This window comes from Trachemys scripta, chromosome 1, assembly GCF_013100865.1.
Source record: "Trachemys scripta elegans isolate TJP31775 chromosome 1, CAS_Tse_1.0, whole genome shotgun sequence".
Taxonomy (NCBI): Eukaryota; Metazoa; Chordata; order Testudines; family Emydidae; genus Trachemys; species Trachemys scripta.
The window spans coordinates 186,740,283-186,759,179 of record NC_048298.1 but is presented as its reverse complement, the minus strand read 5'-3'; the positions used below and the strand labels follow the sequence as shown (position 1 = coordinate 186,759,179).

The window sequence follows — 18,897 nt, the reverse complement described above, 5'->3', positions numbered from 1 at the left end:
ACTTCTATTTGGGGGGCAAGGGCTCGAGCCAGCTCTGCATGGCGGGGTCCAGGGAGGGAGCACCACCTCCACCTCCTGACTCACTCAGGAGGCCACCCAGCCTGTCTGGGCTGTGGGGGGATGCAACCAAAAAATGTAACTCCAAGTGGGGACTCAGATAAAAAAGTTCAAAAACCGCTCAGAGTGCAGGGAGAGGGGTACGTAGGGCCTGTGTGCGTGCAGGGGTAGCTAAGGGCTGTGTGCATGCAGGGGGGTAGCTCAGGGTGCAGGGACGGAGTAGCTAGGGCTGTTGTATGGGCAGGGGGGTAGGACTTCCAGTGCGGCTTCCAGCATTGGAGGTGTGTGCTGGGGCCACCTGGTGCTTTTGGCTTGTGTGTGTGTGGGGGCGGGAGTTTGCCAGCTTCAGCCCTGCCCCGCTCCCGGCTTCAGGGGCTTGGGGGGGGGGTGCCAGCCTTAGCCCCGCACCACTCCCGGCTTGATGGGGGCCGCCAGCTTCAGCCCTGCACTGTTCCCAGCATTGGGGGGGGAGGCTTCAGTGCTGGGGCTCAGGGCACCGGGTTTCAGCTGCAAGGCCTTGTGGCCCCTGAAAGGATTCATGGGCCATGGCCCCCTGGTTGAGAACCACTGCTGTACAGTTCTTGTCAACCCAACATGTATTTTTTTTAACAGAATAGGTTTAACAGGAGGATGGAAAAAATAAACATGGAAAAATAATTTAACACATGTACAAGTTGGCTTATCAGGATGGAGAAATAGAAGTGCCCAGACAAGTTCAGGAGCTGCCAGAAAGACAGCTAAGGTTGTGAAGTCTGAGTCCCATAGTAGAGAGAGATCATAGTGGGAATGTCTAATATCTATAAATGCTTGCAGATACCCACAAAAATAAACTGTCCTCCCAAAAGGACACCAAATGAGTGAGCTTGGCTATGTGAATGGCCAAAGAAGATGCATCTAGGAATGATATCACAGTATCAGTCAGTTTGTATTTGGCTTTACTCTGTGGTGACATCACTACACATTCCACTTTAGGTGACCATCTGGATGCCAGTGAGTGCTCAGGGGAATGTCACACATACGTAATATCCAGCCTATTCATGCACTTCCCAGCACCCCCAAGTCTGTGGTTAGTTTGGATATTATGGATGACTGACAACTGAATCTATTCAGAATTATAGACACAATGCAAAGCTGTTTGGCATAAAACTGTAACTACCCTGATATTACTACCATCTGGAAGGTGGGCGTTAGGGATGTACAGTACTTTTTTTAAAAAAAACAACCATTATTGCTGCCATGTGCTAAGTTGAATGCATTATTCCCTTCTCCACCCACTTTTTTCTCACTGTAACAATAATTGGAACTGAGATATAAAACTGAAGGATATTCCTATCTATCTTCTGTAAACCATTGTCGTATTGTTTACTCATAAATTGGCTTGGAAGGATTAGCCTTTTAATGGTCAATGTCAGTAAATGTCGATTTCACCGTATGCACACAAACTTGATGGAGAAACAATTCCATTGAGGATCACTGAAATGTATAGGTAGGCAAAGAAAGAAAAATGCTGCTTGAGAACTTACGAAGTTTGATTTGAGGATATTTACTTTGCATATTTTGACATGTGATGTTTACAATTTGTGTTGTAATGGTTATAAAGCTTTAACTTTTTGCATTTGAATGTCTACTGTCATGAAATAATTCTTGGCTGACCCTCCCAGTGTACCACAATGGTGAAAATTTTAATTGATAAAAATTGAAAAATGTGCTTAAAAATAAACATTGATATTGTCCATCAGAATTATTTAAAAAAATAAAAATTGAATTCTGCCAAGGCTACTCTTAAAATAATATGCAGTCTCAAAGAGGAGTTAATGTAGCTTGAGGTTTTGGACTGGAAGACTAAACATATTTATATTTTATATCTTGTTATCTTCTCTTCTTTTCCACCTGATTCTGTAAATATAAATATGAAAGAAGTTTAAAGAAATAAATAATAAAGTAGGTTTAAAGGAAGATAATTCTGGAGTTTATTTCTTTTTGCACACCTCAAGAGGCAGCTAGAAATGCTGACATTGTATCCCTATGACCAGCCACAATATTAAACACTAAATGAGTAAACATTTACAATTAACATTCAGTGTGCAGAAAAATGGGGACTGCCAAGATATTTTGTTTTTGTTATTTTCAAAATCCAGTGTTCCAGCCAGATGAACCTGGTCCAAGCTGAATGCTCTACAGTCTCTTAAAGCCTATAAAAGTGCATTTTCCCCCATTAAGAGGGAAATGACTTTCATGTTGTATTTCAGTAAAAATATCAGAAAAGTTAGTGTTTCCACTATGCATCTTATTTCAAATTCTGTGCAAAGAAGATGATATTTAAAAGGGATATAAAAATGTGATTCAACAAAACAGATTGGATGCCCTGTTTATTGTAAATAGAGTCCTAAATATTGCATTAATAGCATGACCTTGCAGTCCAGGAAAAAAACGGCAACCCCCTTCTTCCCTCTCTGTGTTCAGAGGACACTTGACACAACAGAGCAGAGGGAGTTTTGAGAAGGCAAGGAATGGAGGATTGGGCCCCAGTGTCAAGTGTAATCTATCATTTGGCACTACAAGCACTGAGCCCAATTCTCCTCTTTCTTACATCAGTTTTCCACCTCACTGATTTCAGTGGAGTTACTTCTGATTTGCACAAGCTGGAGTGAGACGAGAATCAGATTCTCAGGGCCAAATCCTAAACTGCTATAAAGCACTGCAGCTCCATTAAAATCAATGGAACTGCACCAATTGATACCAGCTGAGGGTCTGGCCCACAAGATAACAAGAAGAAGACTGTTAAATTGACTAACCCATGTGAGGGGAAAACAAATTACCGTCTGGCAAGTGACCTGCCACAAATTATTCTTTTATAACTACAGAACACCTACACATTTTTATGTTCACCCTAATATTATTACCTCTCTGTTATTTTCTCTCTTCCTCTCTGCTGTGACTGGTTCCCTTTGTTCCCTTTGTTCCCTTTAAACTCAATACTGCCACTATTTTCATGGGCTATAAAGTGTGAGAGGACTGCTTTGTGAATGAATTCCTGTTCCATTATTCTCCACCCTCGCATAGAGAGGAAGGATGGTTTTGTGATTAAGCACTAAATTAGGAGTCAGGAGTCTGCCACTCACTCTGTGACTGTGGGCAAGTCAATTCTTCTTTCTGTGACTCAATTCCCCCATCTATAAAATGGGGATAATAATAAATCCCTCCCTCACAGAGGTGATATGAGGATACATTTACCAATGTGTGCAAATTGCTCAGAGTAAAGCTAATAAATAGATACATCATTCTAGCAATGCCCAGCCCATGCATTTTTATAGCTTGGGGAAACCATTTATATTAGTAATATTTTTCTGATACTGCACATTGGTACTGTAGGCTTTTGTGAAGTTAAAGTTCTTATATTGCTGCCTGCCAGGGTCATCTAGTAGAAAAAGGCTGAGTAGCTCAGCTGATAAAAAACAACAACAACCTACTTTCCCAGTAAGTGGCACTTACCTGAAATGACGTTTCCAGTGATACCTCAGTAGCTCCCGTCACAAAGCTGCCACACAAAACAAATGACAGTTTCCTCAAGACGGAGTCAGTGGAATCCCGTAATTCTTCTAAATAACATTTACATCAATGGAATTTTAAAAGTCCCGGTTCGAATCCTCCCTTTCTAATCCCTTGCTTTCGCCACAGAGATTCCTGCTGCCAGGCTTTCGCACTAAACTGCACTGCTAACTTAGGGCACATCTACACTACAGTGGCACAGTTATTGCACATAGACACATTGCTTCCTACATTGACGGAAAGGGGTTTTTTCTGTCGATGTTGTTAATCCCCCTCTCAGAGAGGTGCTAGGCCAATGGAAGAATTCTTCTGTCGACCTAGCCACGTCTACACAGGTGGTTAGGTTGATGTAATTACATTGCACAGGGCGCACAATTTTTTCACAGCCCGGAGTGACATAGCTAGGTCAATCTAATTTTTAAATGTAGGCCTGGCCTTAGAGAGAGGATTTTGTGAATGGGTTTAAAGAATCCTAGGTACTGGAGCAGGGGTACTCTCACAGTGCTTAAAGTAAATTGAAACAGGAAGGGGAGTTCTCATCTCACCAGCTTTTATCCAGCCCTCATCCCTCTGATTTCCGTGGGGTTACTCAAGTGATCACCAGGTATCTAGGGGTTGTACAGACAAGCCCTTAATTTCTGTGCCACCGGAATAATATGTGATGCCATGAGAGCAGCACCTGACAGAGAAGGAGGGAGGCTAAAGGGGTAAAACGTTACACAGAGCACTAAATTAAAAGCATAAATTGATTGATTTGAACTTCAGATTGAGAATAATGTATATTATGGCAATAGACTCTGAATCCTGGCCCGGGGGCCTTCAATCCAGCAGGCTCATGTTTAATATAATCAGAATGTACGAGACATTTTTACATATGCACACAGCTTGCGTGACTCAGTGTGTTTGCATTCAAGTCAAGTGCCATAAGCTAAGGACTTGAATCAGAATCCCGATTTGCATTGCTGACAAATGAAAGAAAGTTGTGTTTGAACTACTAAAATGTTGGATGAAAGTCTTTCTTTTTTTTCCCCTTGAAGCCTTCTTAATGATAAAATCACGACTCTATACTGTGTCTTTTTAATTTTTTTTCCCTGGGATAATTTATAGTGCAGTGTGGAATCTGAGAAAGTGCAAGCTGTGCCAAAGGGTCTGGTAGGAGGAAGAAAACTGAGCCAATGAGATTTGGAACCATAATGCGAGTTATAGAATTTAATTTTAGAATTTCAGCTACTGGGAACTGTTTTTAAATGTACATTTCCCCCCTAGAATGGAAAAAAAAAAGCCTATGTCTTGATTAAAGTGTTGTTAGAGCTGTGTGAAAGAGTGCATTGTACAGTAGGGGAAAGACAGAACTTTTCAAAGAGCACTTTCTGTTCGTTTGGTGATATGTCTCAGGAGCAACACTGGTAGCTGTATGTTTATATTTTAAACACTGTCTGGCAAACAGGGTTGGTCACTCTCAAACTGGGTCACATTGAAACCAGTGACCTAGAATCTTTCATTTCCATTCAACAACATGGTGTCAGGCTCTAATGATGAGATACTTTGATAGTGAGCTTAATCATATAGAACTGGAAGCAAAGGGACACAAATGGGATGGAAAGTGGTGACAATATGTAAACTTTTAGGCAATTAGTGAACTCCTCTCCACCCCCAGGAGGCGGGAAAGAGATGAAGCAAAGTTGTCCTTTCATGGTGCTGTTGTGCATCTGAACAAAGCTTTCATCCCCTGAACCAATAGACCTTGGAAGTTCTGTGCTGGATCTGTGCCATTCCCTTGCTTTCTGCTTTCTCCAAAGGCTGTCCCCCAACCACACATACTCCAAACCTCACCCTCCCACCACCACCAACCCAACAAAGTTTTACCAGGAGGCTGGAGCAGGGCTCACCAGGGCTTCCCCCATGGCCACTGGCCCTGAAACTCCCATGGGATGGTGGCTGAGTTCACTGTGCATGGGCTTACACCACTTAAGATAGCAATGAATACATCAGCATTATCTAGCAAGAAGATGTTCTTCAGGGCACAGCAGGGGAGGGGCCAGTCCAACCCTTAATGTTTTGGAAACTCCCGATATTAGTAAAAGACACTTTGTTTTCCTATAATTTCCATTTGTTAAACACTGTTTCTTCCATTCCTTTCCTGTTTATTTGTAAAGAGCAGTTCCTAAAGCATCCTAGAGCATTATTTGTTTGGGGTTGGGGTTTTATTTCTGTAGTATCATATACTTGTCTAATTGCAGTGAATTATGACAATCTGGGTTTGAATGCTTGAGGAGCTACTGCAGTACAGGTTTAGGTCAGAGAAGCTGAAAATATTTTAAAGGCCCTCACCACACCAAATGTTCCTTTTTTACAGGGCTGCCCAGAGGATTCAGGGGGCCTGGGGCAAAGCAATTTTGGGGGCTCCTTCCATAAAAAAATGTTGCAATACTATAGAATACTATATTCTCGTGGGGGCCTCTGTGGGGCCTGGGGCAAATTGCCCCTCTTGCCCTCCCCCAACCCCCCGAGCGGCCCTGCTTTTTTATACACGATAATAGGGCACTGACTTGTAGCAGATTTTTTTTGAGTGGTCCATACCTCATAGGAGTTACACCGCTTTGTGATACTGTTACTGTGCATGACTTGATTGTGTCTCCTGTTAATACAGAGCAAATAGTCTTTGCTGAATTTCAGATGGCCACTAGCCAGTTAGGTACATTGCCAATGGATCGAGGGGGAAAAAAGGCATATGTCAGTGAGATTTTCTGATCTTTTTCCCCCCCTCCCACACTAGGACATCGTCAGAAACTAGATGAGCAGACAAAGCCCGGGAGCTTGTCCTTTTCAGAGCGTCTGAGTGAACTGGAGCAGTTGCGTCGCACAGCCATGAGGGTCAGCCCACATCACCCAGCCCCCACACCTAACCCACGAGCTTCCTTGAGCCACACCACTGCTTTTAACCCTCAGCCTCAGAGTCAGATTCAGGGTAAGTACCTGAAACCCTCCCCTACAGTGAAGGAACCGCTGTTGGTCATCAGAGTCTTAACACAGTCTGCAGTACTAGATGGCCCTTCAGGATGCTTTCCCCCCTGCCACAAATAACTTCCATGTTGTTTTGGTAACCAGGAGATGCATGGAAGACAGCACACTAACTATGATGGTAGGGTGGCCTACATGAAAAGCAGTTCTTTGGGACTGGAGGAAGAGCTCTGTGTAGCTCAAAAGCTTGTTCCTCTCACCAACAGAAGTTGATCCATGAAAGATATTACCTCCCCTATCTTGTCTCTCTAATGGCAATGCCATTTCCAAAGGTCACTTGTGATGTTTTGATAAAACACAGTGGGAGGAAGATGGGGGTGAGAAAGGCACATAGAACAATTTTTCTTCGCTTACCTTACAAATCTGTGGGATTTTTTCTAACAAGTGACCATATATTTTTTTTAAAGTCTAGCACCTTTTGAACGTGCATCTACTGTAGCAACTTTCACTTGGACAGTAGAGTTCATTGTGTTATCCTCAGATATCTTGGGACTGTAATTCTTCAAGCCTTCTTAGAAAAAAAGATGCTGTATTCTTGGATCTTTTTGTATATGTAGCTGTATTCCCTGATGAATATTTAGTCAGTTAATTATATGCATGTGTGAAGGAGAGACACTGTCAACAGCTTGCAGTGGTTTTCCTAAGAAACCATTCACACACAAAAGCTCTCAGAGCCCATTGTTCAGCAGAGAAGACCAATCTAGAACTAAGTACTTGCACTGCTAGAAAGAGCAAACATTTGTGATAAAAGGATATTCTATAGCTTTTATTTTAATTAAAACCTCTTACTTTGCATCCATTAACTCAGGTGAAATTCAGTGGGCATTGAATCAGATAGCTATCCGGATAACTACTGTATATTTTACAGAATTGTCAAAAATGCAGATGCATAATTAAACACATCTAAAATTAAGGTAAATGACCGTATTTATCTTAGCAAATGCTGTTTCTTGATGGAATTGAACTTCGTCCTTCCAGTCACAATGAAATAGATTGATCAAGCTTCTCCCCTGGTGTTCTGGATAGAACTAGTTACAGTGGTTTTGAATCAATAGTTTTTCTTTAGTGTTCTGTTTTTTAAAATCAGGCTTAGTGTGCAGCACTCTTTGCACTACTTGTAGAAAAGTGTATTACTTCCATAACCAAAGTGTTCGTTATGTATCCTTATCTTCTCGGGCCTGATCGTGGGGCCATTGAAGTCACTTGCAAACCTCCCATTGACTTCAGTGCATACGGGGTCTGGGTCTGGCCACTACTGAGAAGTAAGTGAGTTGTTGAATTAAGTCAACATGCTATCGTGAATTGCATTGCAAAAAAATAGTATGCAGAAAAGTTCAAGGACCACATAGGTCCTTCCTGGAGCTGCTCCAATTTATACCAGCAGAGGATCTGGTCTTACTTCTCTAACGGCTTTTGGCAGTCACCTTGCTTAGAGTCTGATTTGGAGAACAAAGTAAGTTTGATTTTTTCTGCCTTCAGATATATTCTATAAAAGAAAATGAATGTATTATTATGGCTACATGGGTGGAGGTATTAGTAGCAGACTTGCATTCTTCAACTACTTTGGAACACTATATGCGTAGCAGAGTATCAGGTTTAACATCAAGTATCCCTCTTTTCTTGTTCTGTTTTAAAAGTCTTCAGTAGTACAACTTCAGAGCAATATAACTCTTTCACACTCCTCTAGGGATTCAGCTGCTACTTCCGGAAATGTATTTAGTATATTGCTTTGCTTCTTAAAATACAATTTTGATACATTTAGCCTGTGAATTTATAGGAATAGGTCAGAAAATGATAGCAATTGAACTGGTAATGTTTCCTCATTGACAGTCTCATGCTAAATCACCAGTTTAGTTGTTTTTTTCCCCCCTCCATGAAAATTACACATTAGCCTGACCACAATTTGAACAGCTTGGTGAGACTTGTAGCCACTAACATAAAGGCTAAGACTAAAGCCTCTTTCAGTCAAAATTTAGGGCTATTTATGCAAAGACTCCTTTTTATTTACACCCATTTTGAGGCCGTGCTATCCCAGCAGTGTAAAGAGGCTTGAGAGTGAGAATCAGAGCTTTGATCTATTTCTCAAAATCTGAAGAATGTCTGATTTCCAGATTGAGCTCCGATGTTACATTTAAGGAGCCAGGGTTTTGTGGGTGTTTTTTTAATATCATTAAATTGCAGACTATAGTCCAACAGAAATGAAATACCTCTGACATTTTCCATATTATTACTCTGCTGATGTGTAAATATTTGCAGCTTCAGATACTTTATGTAACCACCTATTGAATGAAGAGAGCATTAGGCTTTTTATAGACAGAAGGCAAGAAGTATAGTGCAGGCTTTTAATTGGTGGTGTTAAACTTTGCTTTAACTCACCCCAGTATGAATCACAGGCTACTCCTCTGTTCATCAGAATCTGACTTTTTAAAAAAAACCACTAACTCAAAATAGACATCTTGGGCTAGTTCCTAGATTTAAAGGGACAGGTTGCCATGCCACTAAACCACTGTTTATTTGTTGAGGTTTTCATCTGTAAAGGGCTCGAGGTTAATTTTAACTTCCTATTTTACCAGGTCTTGAATTTGAACATAAAGCTGCTTGTGTCATGGATACAAGTCCATGCAAGTTAGGAGATCATAAATTGCTATAATCGAGTTTTATGCTTCTTTCGTATCACAAGAAGGGAGAAAGTACACCTGTTCATTTGAAAGATCTAACCATACCAGTTCACCGACAAAAGCTGGTGGGGGGAGAAGAGCGGCTACCACATCACACATGTTTCAAATTGAAAGATTACTTTGTGCTAGTACCAAGCCTATAATGTTAACGACCTAACCTAACATCCCAAAAACAAGGAAATTCAGTTAAGGCTGAAGATCCAGATAACTATTCAGCCTTAACGCACCCACTTTTTGTGCAGAGAAAAGAAAAAACTAAAAACAGGCAGAGCAGTGTGAGCTGGGCCCAGATTGTTGCTTTTGAAAGGTTAGGTAAGGCCTTTTACCATGATTTAAGTATATACTTTTGTGATTGAGTTTCCTGTGGTGTCATTGTGGACTAGTGAGTAAATACATAACCAGAATGTTTGCTATTCATAATATTGACTGGAGTAGGTGGATACATAATTAGAAAGTTTTAAAAATATGGATTATATGGTTCCATTACAATTTGTCTTGTCAGGACCAATATAAATATTTTTAAATGTGTAGATCATTGACCCAAGAATCTGCTCCTGTGGGGCCATTAGAGTTCAGCCAATGCACAGTAACTACCATAAGCCATTTTAAGGGGTAAAATATATTTAAATATATTTCCAATGAAAGAACTTCATAGTTTTGGTTTATTTAAATTAGCTAAAACAGTGTTTCCAACTCACAATTTATTAATCACCTATACATTTGAAAAATAAATAAGAGAGAGCTATTTTTCCTGTCTAGAAAAAGCAAATAATTATCTTCAACAACACACTTCTGGTTCTTTTTACACCTTGATAGCCTGAAAAAAATCACAGCTTTTTAAAAAAACCTGTAACCTAATATGTTAAGTTTCATCCGGGACTACATTTTTATGGCCAAGTTTAAAGACCCTGGAAACAAGAATTCATAATAAAAATGTTGACAGATTTTTAACCAATGCTGCAGTTTATAAACAAAACAAAGACTTTTATTTATTTATGTGCTTATTTTATTAATGTAAAGATCTACTCTTCGTATGAGTAAGGAACATTAAAAACTGAGATTTTCTTGTTACAACCCAGCCTTTTGTCTTCTCCCAGGTGCAGTATGCTTTGTTTAAGAGACATTTCAAGGTCCATACTATCATAATCTTGTTCCACTGAAAATAGCCCTGTTTATCAGGGTTCCCATGTACTAAAGAAACACTGTAGTGGAATCAAGGGCTGTGTGTAAGCACAAGGAATTTAAATGGCTTTGCTCCTATTACAACTGTATCCTGTCCCAATTTTTTCCCCACTTTTAAATCAGCTTGATAGGTCATAGGCTAATAGTTTGCAGTGTTGTTGTAGCCGTGTTGATCCCACCTTGTTTCTCTAATAGGTTAACAGTGTTAGAAGTGTTCATAGGATAGGGTTTCAGAATGGTCTGGCAGTCAGTGACATTTGCTGCTGAGAACATCTTTGGCTTAAGTGTAAAATGTAATTTTTAAGGCACTTTAGAGAGTTCTAATTGACGGATATCTTACTGCAGACAGACAGGCAGACACTCAAGAGCAGGACAGTGAATTGTTTTTTCACTGTGTAATATATAAAAATACTTTTATTTTTCTAAATATGTTCTCTCTGGGTGACTCTGTAGCTCCCTCTTCTTCGATTAATGTATTTTTCCTTTAATTGTGGGTGTGTACAATGAGTATATAGCTTATTGATGGAATATCATAATGTTTGCTTTGATTAATCTGAGTAGTTTATTACGATGATTTATATCCCATAGCTTATGTAATTGCATACTTTGTACTTCTACCACTAAAGCTATATAAAAAAGGTTAAATATAATATCTCATACCTTAGCATTACTGATTACATGTCTGCACTATATTTTCAAACAATTTTGGATTGTATATTTATGCTGGTTTCTTTGCATCTGTGATTGTGATAATTATATAATCTAAAAAAAGAAATGGATAATGAGGGGTGTGGATCAAATTCAGACTTCCTTAGTCAATGGCTGCAAGAACAGGTGTACACATTTGTTGTCAGAGCAGCATTACTGTGTGCCTGCATTCCTACACCAATGTCTCCCCATACCTACACCTGTACAGTATTCTAAGCAGCAATATTCAAAGGCACTTGATACAGATTATTCCTGTTCAGAGCATGACAAATCTGCTTTGGTGGAAGGAAAACATAGTTGCCATTGCCACTGGGTCAAAGGATGTTTGAACACCAAGGTATGGACCTTTGCCCCACTCCTAACCCCAGAACGCTCTGCCATCATTCCTGTTGCAGATGGTTTGCAGAGCATCCTCTTCACAGCTTTGGAGAGGATTCAAGAGAGGGCTGGAAAACTTTTGTCCCATGCACCCTGTCTTCCTTATGGACTCATGATTGTGTGTGTAGTGTGCACACATACCTGTGTATGCCTGGCAGCCAGAATCCAACTCTATAGGTTTTCCTGAATAGGGCAAAGTGATTTCTTCAAGCCTAAGGGGAATGATCTCTTCACTTATCTTTTAAATGTGTTAGTGAATGTCAGACAGAGAAATCTGTTTTTTTCCAAGAGTCCAAGTGTTTCTTTGACTCACATTTAAGTGCTGATCAGTTAAATTGATATAAATCATCTCAGCGGTTTGTCTTTTAAAAATGAACAGTGGTGTTCTACAAAAGAACCAAATCCTCGATATCAAATTTATTTATTGTGTCACAAAACAGCTCTTGTAAGACATGGTAAGCATACTACCACTGTAGCTATATTAGCGTTCTGCTACAGGGACATGCTGGCCTCTTCTGGGAGCAGCGCAGGACCAGGGCAGGCAGGGAGTCTACCTTAGCCCTCCTGCACCACCCAGGGCCGGCTCCAAGCACCAGCCTAGCAAGCAGGTGCCTGGGGCGGCCAATGAAGAGGGGGGCGGCACGTCCGGCCATTTGGCGGAGGGGCCGTCACTCCCTCTTGGAGCGAAGGACCTGCCGCCGAATTCCCGCCATAGAATGAAGTGGCAGTAGAGCTGCCGCCGCTTGCAATCACGGCTTTTTTTTTTCTTATTTTTTTCTCCTGCTTGGGGCGGCAAAAATGCTAGAGCCGGCCCTGGCGCCACCAATCAGGATCTGCCTGAGGTAAGCGCCTCCCAGCCAGAGCCCACACCCCTCACCTCCTCCTATACTTCTGCCCCAGTCCTGAGCCCCTTCCTGCACCCAAACTCCCTCCCAGAGAAAGGGGAAGGGGTGGGACAGGAGGCGGGGCAAGGGTGTTTGGGTTTGTGTGATTAGACACGGCATCGCCTCAACTCCACCGACATAAAACCACATTGACGAGAGGCCTGGGGCTTATTATGTCAGCATAGCAGGGGAGTTACATCGGCAGGAGGAGCATTTCAATGTGTACACCTCCACTGTTTTGTCAATAAAATGTCCAGCTCCAAGGCAGAAGCCTTTCTCTTTCCCCTTATTTTCAATTCCAAAAAAAGTTCTGTGCTGGACTTGAAGTGATTCAGCTGTTTAGTCAACTGCAGACTTCGATGGAGAGAGGTAGGCCCATCATAGTGTGGATTAAGCCAGGCGATTTCCTGGTGTTTATAGGTTTAAAGGATATTTGTCTTCATATTCCAATGGCTCTGAAATTCCAAAAATTCAAAGGTTCTATAGGAGGGGCAGTAAATAGCTTCTCAGTCCCCTAGCAAGGTCTTCTGCTACCCAAGCTCTCTCTTATCTATTCCATTCCCAGTGTTTGCAGAAAGGTCCTAGCAGAAAGAGCAAATCTGACTAGAGGAAAGATAGTCTTGGGTTAAAGGCAGAAAGCTGGGAGTCAGGAGACCTGGATTTTGTTTCCAGGTCTGCAACAGACTTCCTGTGTGTCTTTGGGCAAGTCATTTAGGGCCAGATTTTTAAAGATATTTAGGCACTTAAAGATGCAGATAGTAGCTTAGTGGGAATTTGATACCTAAGCATTTTTGAGTATCAGGGGGGTAGCCGTGTTAGTCTGAATCTGTAAAAAGCAACAGAGGGTCCTGTGGCACCTTCCACCATGATTTCAACAGCTTCCACCCCACCATCAACCTCAGCCTGGACCAATCTACATGGGAGGTCCACTTCCTAGACACCACCGTACAAATAAACGATGGCCACATTAACACCACCCTATACCGAAAACCCACCGACCGCTATGCCTACCTTCATGCCTCCAGCTTCCACCCCGGTCACACCACACGATGCATCGTCTACAGCCAAGCACTGAGGTACAATCGCATCTGCTCCAACCCCTCAGACAGAGACCAACACCTACAAGATCTTCACCAAGCATTCTCAAAACTACGATACCCACACAAGGAAATAAAGAAACAAATCAACAGAGCCAGACGTGTACCCAGAAGACTCCTGCTACAAAACAGGCCCAGAAGAGAAACCAACAGAACTCCACTGGCCATCACATACAGTCCTCAGCTTAAACCTCTCCAACGCATCATCAGTGATCTACAACCCATCCTGGACAATGATCCCTCACTTTCACAGACCTTGGGAGGCAGGCCAGTCCTCGCCAACAGACAACCTGCCAACCTTAAGCATATTCTCACCAGCAACCACACACCGCACCATAACAACTCTAACTCAGGAACCAGCCCATGCAACAAACCTCGATGCCAACTCTGCCCACATATCTACACCAGCAACACCATCACAGGACCTAACCAGATCAGCTACAACATCACCGGCTCATTCACCTGCACGTCCACCAATGTTATATATGCCATCATATGCCAGCAATGCCCCTCTGCTATGTACATTGGCCAAACTGGACAGTCACTACGCAAGAGGATAAATGGACACAAGTCAGATATCAGGAATGGCAATATACAAAAACCTGTAGGAGAACACTTCAACCTCCCTGGCCACACAATAGCAGATGTAAAGGTAGCCATCTTACAGGAAAAAAACTTCAGGACCAGACTCCAAAGAGAAACTGCTGAGCTCCAGTTCATTTGCAAATTTGACACCATCAGCTCAGGATTAGACAAAGACTGTGAATGGCTATCCAACTACAGAAGCAGTTTCTCCTCCCTTGGTGTTCACACTTCAACTGCTAGCAGAGCATCTCACCCTCCCTGATTGAACTAACCTCGTTATCTCCACACTGATTTATACCTGCCTCTGGAGATTTCCATTACTTGCATCTGAAGAAGTGAGGTTCTTACCCACGAAAGCTTATGCTCCCAATACTTCTGTTAGTCTCTAAGGTGCCACAGGACCCTCTGTTGCTCTTTAAGCATTTTTGAAAATTCCAGTAGGCACCTATTTGCATCTTCAGGTGTCTAAATAGCTAAAAAATCTGGCCCTGAAGACCTGGCCACAAAATTGTCTGTCTGGTGTATCCCAGGACAAGGTGGAGCTAAGCATGATGTCAGATTGGTGAAGACTTTTTACAGAAATCCAATTTTCAGGTAGGAACAAATGTCCTTGTTTCAGTCTTAAATTAACATTGCAAATCTTTTTTGTAGTTTTTAGACTTAGTGAGCCAAACTGTTCTCATTTGCACCAGCACAAAACTAGAGTCACAAGGAGTTCTCCTGGACTTACAGTGCAGCTGAGAGCAGAATCTGGCCTGGGATATTGCACTGGTTTGTGCTCTCACTAGTTGTTGTTGCCTTCAGTTTTCAACAGAGAAGAGTTGAAATAATTTAGATTAATTTCATGCTTCCTTAACACCATTACACTTTTACCACAGTGCCAAAATAATTTCTGGCTTGATCCTTCAAATAATTTCTGGCTTGATCCACTGAGCACTTAGAGGTTCTGATTTCCCTCCCTCCCTGTTGCCTTCTGTGGGAGTTAAGAGTGCTCAGTACCTTGCAGGATTGAGCCCTTAATGCAATTATTTAAGTATACTATTTATTTGAGTTTCATATTTGCTATTCAGATCAACTGTGCCACTGAGCAATTAGTATTCTTTCACTAGACAACCTGATTCTGGAGCTCTAGCACGGCTCCTTCCCCCACTACTCTCACCTTTCACATTAACACAGTGAACTTGCTGACAGTGAAAATACCTTCCTGCCTAACAAGCAGGTGCACTGACTATCCTGGACTTCAGACACTCACAAGCTGTTGCCTATTTGATCAAATTTTCACATTCAAATCCTACACCCACTAGTTTTTGGATTATTCTTTAATGGCCTTTGAAGCATGTTCTTCGCCTTTGAATAGCCCAATTGTGATGAAGATTAAAAGTGCTGATTGCAAAACTCTGGTAAATAAAATCTCTTAGTCTTTTACTGACAAACCCAGTTTCTTTCCATAGAATTTGCTCCTTTAATCCCTTCTTGGCAGAACACTTCATGTTTGATACCAGAGCTCAAATTACCTCGCATGGTAAATAAAATAAACAAAAAATAAAAAAAGAGCTCCTTATCCTAAAAAATAAAACCAGCTGAAACTAGCTTATTATTCATCTGATGGCACTCATGTGCCAGAAGATACCAATTTGATTCTGCAACTGATTTTTTTTTCCAGGTTGTACTGTGTAGATATTCTCCAAATTGCCGAAATGCTCAGCAGTTGTGCCATGGAAATCACATACATCTCTAAATGTTATAATTCCATTAAAATAAAGAAAGATAAAATGATGAGAATATTGTTTTAATTGTAAGTTTTAGATATTTGTTTCTTTTGACTGTAAATGAGTCCAGCAGAAGTCAGATATTTTCCATGATGACTTTACCCTGAGTGAAATTCACCCCGCTCTAGATACAGACCAGACTAGCCCAGGGGTAAAGTCAACCCACCTAAACCACAGGTAGCTCATGAGGCTACAATTCCTATTAGCTGGAGTAGCAACCACAGTCTTCACATCCACGGTGTGTGAGATCCACACTGCTAAATCCACATAGTCACCGATCCAACGACCCCTCCCAGGTTCATCCCCACAACTCCACCACCACACAAGACTCCTTGAGCTGGCATGACTGCCCCCCCAAGCCATCTGTGACAAAACAGGGTGCAATCCAGAAAAGGAGTAGTGGTATCACCTCTGCCCTCTAACCCGGGGTGCCCTTTACAAAGCTTTGTGGCTGTAGCCTCCAGCCTGGACTGCTCACAAGCATGCAAGTCACTCCCAGCTATGTCTATGTGTGTGCTGCAGCCAGACACACCTTGGCTCTTACTAGCCTTGGTTATACTGCACGGTGACCCCAACACACCTCCAGTATTAGGTTTTCCCCCAGACATTTATGCCCTGTGCTGCCTAGGCCTCTCCTGGACAATACAAGCTTCTATAAAGTCCGTTATTGCTTTAATAGAAATAATATGCCCAGAACTTGCCACCCCAAATGGAGTTTCCCAGACATTTTGGTTTAAACACACTGGATTCGATAAAACAAGAAAATAAATTTATTAACTACAAAGAGAGAGATTTTAAGCGAGTACAAGTAATGAGGCATAAAAGTCAGAAATGCTTATAAGAAAAATATACCGAACTATGTTAAACTCAAAACAAAGTTTTCTCACCACATGCTCTCAGCAGTCTTACTAACCAAACTTCTTAGGTCAGGACCCTTCTCCTAGTCCAGTGCTACTGCCTTCGTTCTTCAGGTGCTGTGACGGCGATGGGCAGAGAGATGGGGAGTGCTGTGGGGGTGTTTCTCCTTCCTTTTTATAGTATCAGTTCCCCTCGTGAAAAACATTTCCAGCTGACATTCAGGAAACAAAGAGTCTATAGGGAAGCATGTTCCCTGCTGCTTTTTCTTCACTTGTTTGAGCACCCTTTATTTCCCTTCCTGCTTAGTGACTCTGTTTAGTGCTTAAATGCAAATTAAGCAGAGCACAGATTCCTTTGTTTGACACAGGCCTGTTTGCCAGCCTCAGTTTGGAACATGTGTTAAGAACCCCATTATGTGGAATCTTATAACTTCATATATGACATGGCCACATACATTTTATCAGGACAATAATGACCAGCAAATTATGAATTTCCAAATGATACCTCAAAAGGCATATTTTATACAAAGATTCAATAGAGTGCAGGGTGTGGACACGGGGTACATGCTAAATCCACATAGTCGCGGATCCAATGACCCCTCCCAGGTTCACCCCCACAACTCTGCCTCCACACAAGACTATTTGAGCTAGCATGATTGCCCCCCAATCCATAGCACCAGAAAGTGCAGCACCCTCCTTTTCATCCATGAGCCCTAGCCTACACACACTAGGGTTTAAATAGCATGGAGGGCCTTGTGTTGGCCCTCTGCATGAGGGTGAATTTCAGATCTGCATGTGCAAATATAATTAATCTCTTCATACAGAGATTCTTGCCATGAAACAATCTGGACTGCTCATTCTACTTTCCTGTTGCAAATAGGAGTTTCACTGTCTTTGCTTTCTTTAAGGGTGGAGATTATGCACTAGATTTTTTCTCTTAAAATAAAATATAAAGTGCACATTTCCCTTGTCACATTAGCAGGTGTGGCCTTTACAAGAGGCTGTGTGGACAGAGTTGCTGTAATGGTCATGAGGGGCTCACAGAACTCTCTCCATGAATAGCATAACAAATACACATTGAGCACTTAGCATAGCTATAAATAGGTACACCACTGCAGCCACCCAAATCATTGGAGTCTGCCTGTCTTTAGAGGCTCCCTATGCTTCCCATACAGCATGTGGTGCATAAGGAAATAGGGGCTTGATTACATACAAAATAAAATGTGATTGGATAAATCATGAAAAACAATAAATTGTATGAAGAAGAGCATATTATATGCTCAACAAGATTATTGTCACAATATGACCGTTCTTCCTCCATTAACACATCTCAAATATAAGAATTGATGTAGTGAGAAACGTACTCATAGACATTGTGTGAAATCTACGCTAGCAAAGGAAGTTGTCATTTCTAAGAAGTGCTTTCTTTCTGTCTCTGTTTCAGAGATTTGTTAATTTTTATCTATCGGCTGATATTTCCACTAGTGAGTAGTGATTTGGGTTGCCTCCATTTTTGGATGACCATCCTGAGATACCTTAAAGGGGCCTGGTTTTCAGAAACTTCAAATCACCCACCTTCTGAAAAATCAGACACTTCAAGATTTTCAGATGAGCATCCAGCAATGGAAATGGATCACCACTCACTTTTGAAAATTTAGGCCACAGTAATTTAAATTGTTTGCTCTTTTGAACAATCATAATGATGAAAGCTTTTAGAGGTGACTTGGTCAATTATAGATTCTCTTAATTTCTTGAACATCAAAAATAAAATCTAACCAAAATAATGATATAAAAAATTATAGAAATAATTATTAAAAATAATGTCATTTGATCTTTGTTTTATTCACTGCTAAGTGTTCAGTATTCAGAGAAGTTGTTATAAGCTCCCCTTTTCTTTAGTATATTGCAGGGGTTGGCAACGTTTGGCACGCAGCTCTCCAGGATAAGCACCCTAGCGGGCCGGGCCACTTTATTTATCTGCTGATGTGGCAGGTTCGGCTGATCGCGGCCCCCACTCGATCGCCGTCCTGGGCCAATGGGGGCGGTGGGAAGCAGTGCGGGCGAGGTATATGCTGGCCACAGCTTCTCGCCGCCCCCATTGGCCCGGGACGGCGAACCGCAGCCAGTGGGGG

General features: G+C 41.7%; 1 protein-coding gene across 3 annotated transcripts in view; it reads left to right on the top strand.

The window, feature by feature from the left end:
- RUNX1 (RUNX family transcription factor 1) overlaps nt 1–18,897 on the top strand; it is a 196,959-nt gene that overhangs the window by 151,920 nt on the left and 26,142 nt on the right. For 2 of the 3 annotated variants that reach the window (XM_034752468.1, XM_034752476.1), the window contains one exon: nt 6,383–6,574. The exons of the other annotated variant lie outside the window; for it this stretch is intronic. In XM_034752468.1, the coding sequence (XP_034608359.1) occupies nt 6,383–6,574 (192 nt within the window). The remainder of the gene's footprint in view (nt 1–6,382; nt 6,575–18,897) is intronic. 3 annotated transcript variants of the gene reach the window in all.